This window comes from Cricetulus griseus, chromosome 2, assembly GCF_003668045.3.
Source record: "Cricetulus griseus strain 17A/GY chromosome 2, alternate assembly CriGri-PICRH-1.0, whole genome shotgun sequence".
In the NCBI taxonomy this organism is placed as follows: domain Eukaryota; kingdom Metazoa; phylum Chordata; class Mammalia; order Rodentia; family Cricetidae; genus Cricetulus; species Cricetulus griseus.
The window spans coordinates 100,476,075-100,485,306 of record NC_048595.1 but is presented as its reverse complement, the minus strand read 5'-3'; the positions used below and the strand labels follow the sequence as shown (position 1 = coordinate 100,485,306).

At 45.6% G+C, this 9,232-nt stretch overlaps 1 protein-coding gene across 6 annotated transcripts in view; it reads left to right on the top strand.

Annotated features, from left to right (window-relative positions):
• Positions 1-6,657: 6,657 nt before the first annotated feature.
• Unc13b (unc-13 homolog B) overlaps positions 6,658-9,232 on the top strand; it is a 222,291-nt gene continuing 219,716 nt past the window's right edge. For all 6 annotated transcript variants that reach the window (XM_035439913.1, XM_035439915.1, XM_027403259.2 and 3 more), the window contains exon 1: positions 6,658-6,985. In XM_035439913.1, coding sequence (XP_035295804.1) covers positions 6,964-6,985 — 22 coding nt within the window. In that variant the 5' untranslated portion in view covers positions 6,658-6,963. The remainder of the gene's footprint in view (positions 6,986-9,232) is intronic.

Below are 9,232 nucleotides of genomic sequence, written 5' to 3'. Positions count from 1 at the left end.
ACATTGATGGTTTTTTTTTTATATATACAGCTTTTCTTAGTTTCTTTTTTTCCTGTGTTAGGATTCCTTCCACAATTGCACATTGTTTGAAGTATCCTAGGCTTCTGTTTGGCTGTGACAGCCTTTCAAATTTGCTTGATTATTGATGACCTTTGACAGAATCTCAATTCATATTCTGCCTCAGACTCACAAGAGCAGGAAGTACATATATACCCACCACATCTGGATTTTCTGCCTCACTCTCCCAAGAGTAGGAATTATTACATATGTGCTCACCACATCTGGATTCTAAGATTCTCCTTTAGTCGTTTGGAGCCGAATGTGTACTAGAGACCTATAATCCCGGTGCTGTGTAGAGGCAGAGGCAGGAGGGTAAAAGAGTTCAAGGCCAGCCGATGCTACTTAGACCAGTTGATTACAAATCTTGGTTATATAAGGCCCTGTCCCAAAGGGGAAAAATATGGCATCTGGGCAGTGGCTGGGTAAGTTGAAGTAGAAGGATTGCCATTAAGTTCAAGGCAAGCCTGGAGTAAATAGTATTTGATCAGCCAGAGATACATAGCAAGCCTCTGTTTCAAAACACCAGCAACAAAATCAATAGGTGGAAGGGAAACAGGCTTAATTAAGGTTGGCCCTGAGGAAAATGGAGGAGGCATTTCCAGTGCAAATTTCTATCTTTAAGGGCTCAGGAAGTGCAAGGGTTTTTTGTTTTGTTTTGTTTTGTTTTTCGAGACAGGGTTTCTCTGTGGCTTTGGAGGCTGTTCTGCAACTAGCTCTTGCAGACCAGGCTGGTCTCGAACTCAAGAGATCCGCCTGCCTCTGCCTCCCGAGTGCTGGGTTTAAAGGCGTGCACCAACAATGCCCAGCCCATGAACCAGTTTTTATGAACATGAGGAGGAGGAGGTTTTACAGACAACATCCTATGAAAAGGACAGATGGCTCAGCAGTTAAGAGCACTGATTGTTCTTTCAAAGGACCTGGGTTTGTTCCATTGTCAAGCTCCTACATGGCAGCTCAAAATTGTAACTCCAGTTCCAAGGGATCCAATACATACATACATACATACATACATATTGGTTTTTCGAGACAGGGTTTCTCTGTGGCTTTGGAGGCTGTCCTGGAACTAGCTCTTGTAGACCAGGCTGGTCTTGAACTCACAGAGATCCACCTGCCTCTGCCTCCCGAGTGCTGGGATTACAGGCGTTCTCCACTAACGCAATAATATTTTTTTTTAAAGAGAAGGATAGATAGTTGAAAGATTATAGTACAGCCAGGCATAGTGGTGCCTGTTTATAATCCCAGTGTCTGTGAGGAGGTCAGAGTACAATGGTGCTGTCTAGTAGTACAGGAACAGAATTGTTTTTCTGCCAATTAAAATGCAGGGAAGGCGGGGGCCAGTGGTGGTACACACCTGTAATCCCAGCACTCAAGAGGCAGATGCAGGTGGATGGATTTCTTTGATTTGAGGCCATCCTGGTCTACAGAGTGAGTTCCAGGAAGGACAGCCAGGGCTAGACAGACAAACTCTGTCTTGAAAAACCAATAAATAAATAAACAAATAAATAAAATTCAGGAAAGAAGTGTTACTGAAAATCTTGGTGGAATCCTAGCAGAGCCACCAAAAAACACCAGAAAAGCTGGCATCCTCTTTCAGGGTTGTTTCATTAATAAAATAATGCAAAATGGACTCAAATGGAAGCTCAAGTACAATTTATTAGAGTTTGAAAAGAAACTGTAGGCAAACTGTAAAGGTTGCAGCATCCGAGGCAGAGGAGGGTGGAGAAGATAAGCGTGGAGGTAAAGCCAGGTGGCAGGCAGCCCCACCTGGAGGAGCGCTTAAGAAAAAGTAAGGAAGCACAAAGCCCTAGTTAGGGAGTTTAAAACATACTTAGGCTCCGGGTAGTGTCTGAGAGAAAAAGACAGAAGAGAAGAAAAAGAAATGGGTACACCTTTCTAGGTCAGACCTCAGAAAGGTGGGCAGAGTCAGAAGAACCTCTTGGTGGCTCTTAGGGACTGCACCAGAGGTGGGAATGCTAGGAAGGAAAGCACATTGTGTTAAGGTGAACCTGCCACAGCGAAGTCTCTGTCCTCCACTGGAGCAGGGAGGAGACAGGAGCACAGCTCCACCTAGAGGTAGATTCTATTATTTGCAGGAAGGCAACTTGTAGGACTTGGCTCTTCCTCCTGTGTGAGTCCCACGTTTGAACTCAGGCCATCAGGATTGGCAGTCCTTCTACCCACTGAGCCATCTCACCTACTTTGGAGTTTTCTTCACTACATTATGGGAAGATCCACCTTGAATACAAGTGACACACTATTCCTTGTGCCTGGGATCCTGAACTGTAGAAGAATGGAGAAAGTGGGAAAAATACTACCACACATACATTCTCTGTTTTCTGTTGCAGTTTGTGGACAAGTCTCTGCCACTGTGACTCCTGGCTATGATGGACCGTTACTTGGAACTGTAATCTACAGTAAACCTTCCCTCCTTCAAAGCTTTCGTCACTGAATTTGATCATACCAATTGGAAACAAAACTAAGACATCAGGTGTCCCGCTCAAGTCACTCTATTCTTATTCCCTTGAGGTGGCGTCACTTGCTGAACCAGAAACTCACATTTGTCAGTTTGGTTGACTGACCTGCAAGATCCAGTGATCCTCTGATCTCTTTCCTCAACAAAATACCCCTATGTTAGCACCTACCTTTTCATACATTCCCCAGGCACCTAGAAAAAAACTGCAAAAGACTTGTGGCTGATTACTCAGGCTCCTGTAGTGTAGCTCCAGCCATGGCTGTTTCAAATAGTTTGCATCCGACTTTTTGCTATCACAAGTCTTAGGGACTATACAACAGTTTCCACTCAGGCAAAAGGGTTGAATGTGTGCGTCTGTGTGTCTGTGTCTGTGCACACACAGGCCTTAGCAGATAGACTTGTAAGTAGTGAAAAGCAACAAGCCAGTAGTGTAAACAATTTGGCACAAATATTTTGTTTGGCATGATTAGTCCAAATACTTGTGTTTTTGTTTGTTTTGTTTTGTTTGAGACAAGGTCTCTCAATATAGCCTTGGCTGTCCTGACCAGGCTGGCCTCAGTCTTACAGAGATCTATCTACCATTGCCTCCCAAGTGTTGGAATTAAAACATCTTCTCTACTTCCAGGAGTAGGCTGAGCATACTGTGAAGAAAGAAGCTGTTGACCATGATGATGTATATCTTAAATCCCAGGGCTTGGGAGGAAGAGGCAAGCAGATCTCTTGGAGTTCCAGACTAGTCTGGTCTACATAATGAACTCCAGGTCAGCTAAGGACACACACACACTGTTGCAGCAGAGTGGCACCTGCAGAGATGACAGCAGAGCAGCCAGTTTTGACATCCACAGAAGCAATGGTACCATAAGATTGGCTCTAGGGCTGAGGAACTGTGCAGCCTTTCCAGTGGCAGAGGCAGAGCCACCAGAGCAGTGACAGTGCTGAAGCAGTGGTCCCCAAAGGGCCAGTACACCAGCAATGACCGTGGCAGAAACAACTTCCAGAGACAGGGTTTCAGACACCCAGGCTTGGGAGCCAGTGCCATTGAGTGCTGTCAAGAGTAGACAAATCCCATTGGGCGTGGTGGTACATACCTTTAGTCCCAGCACTTGGGAGGCACAAGCAGGCGGATCTCTGTAATTTTAAGACCAGCCTGTTCTACAAGAGCTAGTTCCAGGACAGGCTCCAAAGCTACACAAGGAAACCCTGTCTCGAAAAACAAAAACAAAAACAAAAAAACAAAACAACAACAACAACAAAAGAATAGATGAATCTCAGGACCTAGACCTGGGAGGTATAATTCGAACAGCTGTTAGGCACCAGTGACTCCCCAGTGCCCTAGGCCTGAGAGTAGCAATTCTAGCATGAACTGAGGAATTCTGACACTCTAGTTTTACATAAGCACTCTAACAACTTTGTTAAAGGTCCATTATACCTAAGCCTACAAGAAGAGTGGTAACATTTGTCATTGTAAGCCTAAGGGTCCTGGTACCTCAGGCCTACACAGGGAGCTGTAATACTGGTACGTGCCACCTGCTGCTGTTCCCTCCTGTTTATTACCACAGTGCCACCGCTCCCTATCAAAAGCCACGGGACACAACAGCTGCCAAAAGCCAGTACTGGAATAACTTCACTTACAATTTTCATCCAGGTAGAGTATCCCCAGCCAACTGATTGACAACAGATGGTTTTGACATGATGAGGTATGGACAAGGTGCAGGCATCTCAATGGAGTTTGACCTCCTGCAGCTAGTTGACTGAAACTTAAGAGAGGGCTTTCTAAGTTTAGAGTTTGGCCCTAGAACATGGGGTCACAACCTGTGAGTTTTGAGCCATTTGGAGGAGGCATATCAGATGTCCTGCATATCAGACATTTACATTAGGATTCATAACAGTAGCAAAATTACAGATATGAAGTAGCAATAAAAAATTTTATGATTGGGGTCACCACAACATGAGGAACAGCATTAAAGGGTTGCAGCTTTAGGAAGTTTGAGAAACACTACCCTAGAGCCATCTTCCCTATAGAAATGTCTGAAGAAAGCATAAAAGAGGAAAGATGCTTCAAGACCAGCCTGGTCTACAGAGCTAGTTCCAGGCTAGCCAGGGCTACACAAAGAAACCCTGTCTTGAAAAAACCAAACAACCAAACAAACAACCAAAAAAGAAGGAAAGAAACAAAGAAAATGAAAAGAAGAAGAAAGATGAAGCAAAAGTCCAAATAAGTACCCATGGAGACTTCAGGAGCAGAAAATAGATGCTGAAGACTTGGGATACTGGTGCAAGTTGCTGGACTGAAAGCTAATTTCCATCATTATCTGATCACCAAGGCCACTTCTGAGAGCCATAGCGAATATGTTCATAGTCATAACCCAAAGAGTTCCTGTTAATTCTTTGTTCAAACTGTGGCATTGTGGAGTACTTCTGTTCTCAGTTGTGGCCCAGTGAAATGCATGTGCAAATAAGTCATCTTAAGCCAGTGCGGTGCATGTAATCTCAATACTTCCCTTGTTTTCTCCTTTCCTCCCTCCCTTCCTCTTTCACCCCCATTCCCCTAGATATATAGTTCAGGGGCTGGGCTCAAACCTTGACTCTCTTGTTTTTGTCTCCTGAATGTTGGGATCCCAGGCATAATATACCATCCACTATGCCCAGCATATTAGGCAGATATCTAAGCAGTCTCTTCAATGACTTGATCTCTTGACAGCATCCATGCATTTGTATAATTCTTTTTCTTTAACTTTTTTGTTTTTTTTTTTTGAGACAAGGTTTCTTTGTATATACCTTGCTGTCCTGGAACTCACTTTGTAGACCAGGCTGGCCTCGAACTCAGCGATCCACCTGTCTCTTCCTCCCAAGTGCTGGGACTAAAGGTGTGTGCCACCCCCACTTGTTGACATTTTATTATTTGTGTGTGTGTGTGTGTGTGAATGCATGTATGTGTGTATGCAAGTGGAAGTCAGTGGGAGACAGTTCTCTTATTCCACCTTGTGGGTCCCAGGGATCAAATTGGTCATTAGTATTGGTAGTAATCACCTTTACTCACTGAGCCATCTTGCCAGCCCTATGAGTCACTTTTTTGTTGTTGTTGTTGTTTTGATTTTTTTTTGTTTGTTTTTTTCTTCGAGACAGGGTTTCTTTGTATTGTTTTGGAGGCTGTCCTGGAACTCGATCTGTAGACCAGGCTGGTCTGGGGTCTGGGCTGGTCTGGAACTCACGGAGATCTGCCTGCCTCTGCCTCCTGAGTGCTGGAATTAAAGGCGTGCGCCACCAATGCCCGGCTGGTTTATTTTATTTTATTTTATTTTATTTTATTTTATTTTATTTTATTTGAGACAGTGTTTGTGTAATAGTCCTGGTTGTCCTTGAACTCGATTTGTGGATCTAGCTGGACTCGAACTCTCAGAGATCCACCTGCCTCTGCCTCCTAAGTTCTGGGAGTAAAGGTGTGTGCCACCAGGCTCAGCTTCAATTCCCTATTCAGTACCTTGCTTGCTCTAGAAAAACTGCGATAAACAGCTAAGTATTCCAAACACGGGCAAGTCCACTATCTTTGAGATCTCTTGACTAGGGTGTTGAGTTATCCTGCTCCAAAGCTTCCCCAGGACTGAGTCTTTTTCCTTCCCCAGTCTCTCTGTCTCTGTCTTCATGTCCCTCTGTTGTACAGGCTAGCCTCAGATTTGCCATGTAGCCAAGGATGGATGGCCTTGAATTCCTGATTTCCCCAGCCTCAAATATCCGAAAGAGCTGGAATTTTTCCTTCACAGCCCCAATGCAACTTGTGTAATTACTATGACAAGTACCTCTTCGCTTGTAAGGTCTATAGCCTCATTAAGGAAATCCATTGCGAAGTCTTCAATTTATAGAACCTGTGTTTTGTGTGGAAAAACCCACATGTGAGAGGAGCAAAAGGTTTCAATTCCCGCGGCTTACAGGTGAGGGTTAGTTCCGCCCATCCTTGCCATAAGGCCCTTTCATTGGGCGGAGCTGCTGTCAATCTTGCATATTAGGAAAATGAAGGGGACCTCGTTGTCTACGTGCTGTCGAGGGGCGGGGTCTGCAGACTGGGCGCGAGCGGATTGGCCGGGGGGCGTGGCCCTGGGGATTGGTTCCTCCCAGGCTCTCGCTCGGATCCCAGACCGAGTGACGGGAGGGATCTTTAGTCGCTCACGCTTCGTAGCTATGGCGCCTCGGGGCCGCGCCCAGTCCCCAGTTTGCCGGCCGAGCCTCAGCTCTTTTCTCTGCTCACGCCGACCGTGAGAACCCGGGCGGCTCCGAGGGAGCGGGGAACGCGGCCGGCGACCGGGACCATGAGTAGCGGCCGGACCCGCGAGGCGGATAGCTCGAGGCGGCGCGGCACCTGCTGAGAGAAAAGAGGGAGCGGCCCGGCGCTGCGAGAGGCTGAGGTGCGGCGGAGGCTGGTCCGCGTCTCGGCCATGTCGCTGCTCTGCGTGCGTGGTGAGTGCGCGGCCGGCGGGACCCGAGTCTCCCACGCCTGTCCCACACGCTTCTAGTAGCGTCCCGGCACCGCCTCTCCCGAACTTCACTCCTCGTGCGTTGCCTGGTTGGGTGGGGGGCGAATATGTTCATAGTCACTTGTAAACATTCGACGAGCTTCCCCTCATTCTTTTTTGGCCCCCCTTCTGCAGTGGAGTGTTACCTCTTTATTGTGGCAGCCGTGTGACAGTGTTAGTGCCTGGCTTGCCAGGTGCTCTAAACAGGGAAAGGGATCTGATGAGAGTACATTGATTAGGGGGCCCGCCTATGGTTGGTGCCTGTCTGTAGCCCGCAATCTCATACTCTTCTCCATGCACCATGAAAGTAGTCGGCTTGGAAGCAGCTTCTTTTTATTACTTCGACCGTGTTAGTGGTACAGCTGTCACATCCCTTTAGTGTTTTTTTTTTCTTTTTTGATATGCATATTACTATTGTCTGTCTCCTCCCTAGCTCCTTCCCTGAACCTCAGCCTGTGTCTAGGCTAAAATTATTCTCACATAACATTTTGAAGGATATGTTGGGCTCTCTCCTTTGGGAGCAGAGCGTGGAGATACGGTTTATTTTTACGTTAGCTTCTGTCCCTTTTCTGAGGACATTTGATCCATCCAGGAAGGGATGTGTGTTTGTGTATGATTTTTTTTTTTTTTTCCCGAGACAGGGTTTCTCTGTGGCTTTGGAGGCTGTCCTGGAACTAGCTCTTGTAGACCAGGCTGGTCTCGAACTCACAGAGATCCTCCTGCTTCTGCCTCCCGAGTGCTGGGATTAAAGGTGTGCACCACCAACGACCGGCTTTGTGTATGATTTTTGTTGGTAACAGTCTTGGTATGGAGCCCAGGCTGGTTTTGAACTCATTGTGTAGCTCAGGCTGGTTTGGAAGTCGTGATCTAACCGCTCACCTCCTGGGATTACAGGACACTTTTATAAAACCAGAGCTTTGGAGTTTTAGTCGTATGAGGTACAGTGCCCTGGACTTAGCTCTATCCTAGTAGAGACTATTTGTTGCTGGTTTTTGTAGTCTCCCAAGAGCCAAACTCCTTAGAAATTTTGAATGAATGCAAGTACCGTGATTTTAGAGAATATCTGGTCAGAAAAAGTAGGGTTTGTTTGGCTGATTGATCAAAAGATCAAAAGATCTTGAGAAATTGAAGTTAGAAGCCAATCCTGTCTGTTGAACAAAATGGTATGATAAAGTGGCTTGGTTGTGAGAGCACATTTATCCACTATGGCCTTCCCAGAGCCTTTTCCTGTCATTTTTTACTGGATAGCTACGAGTTCATGTTTCTTTTGGCTGTACTGATTAGAAAGAAGCATTGTTGTTGTGATCTCTCTGATTACAGTGTTTCCCCCAGCTGCTGGCAAATAGAACTGCTTTGGGTTGTTCTCTCCCACTGTCTCAGTAAATCTGCACTAACCCCAAATAGGATTTGGTTATTTCCGGGGATTATGAGAGATACAGTTTTTCTTCTTTAGTGGTTGATTTTTCATTAATGAGAATTTTGCTTTGGTTTTAGGGAGGCATTTTCCCTCAGCAGCTGGGAGTCTATTTATTCCTTTAGATCCTTTCTGCCAAGTGGCAGGATCTAGAAGAGGTTGGGTTTGGAAATGCCTCTTGGACAGTAATTCTCTGCTGCCCCACCATATAGAGCTAGACCTAATGAAAGACTCTTTAGGTAGGAGCTTTTTTTAAATCAGAAGTTATTTATCTGAATTTAAATAAATAGAAAAGCTGCTGCTATTCATATTTGCTTTAGTATCAGTCAACTTTTATTGTCTGAAAATTCTGCTGTTTAGTCTGTCACTGTCATTGTCTGTCTGTCCCTCCACCCTTTCTCTCTCTCCTGCCCTCTCCCCAGCCATAATCTAGAGTCAGTTCTCCTACCTCCAATATCTGGGATTGTAGGTTTGTGCTGCCATGCATGGTTTGCGTCTTGCTTGTTTGTTTGTTGGGGTTTGAACTCAGTGCCCTTGGCACATTAAGAATGCCCTTAACCACTGATCTAGACCCTTAGCTCTTATTTTCTTCTTTTGGGGAGAGTGGGCTGGGTAGAGTCTTTGTAGCCCAGGCTGGCCTTGGCCTTCTGAGTTTCTGGATTGCTGGTGTGAGCTATTACACCTGGCAAAAACTAAATTTTTTTTAATTAATTAATTTATTTATTATTTATACAGTGTTCTGCCTGCAGCATATATTCCTGCAGATGAGAAGAGGGC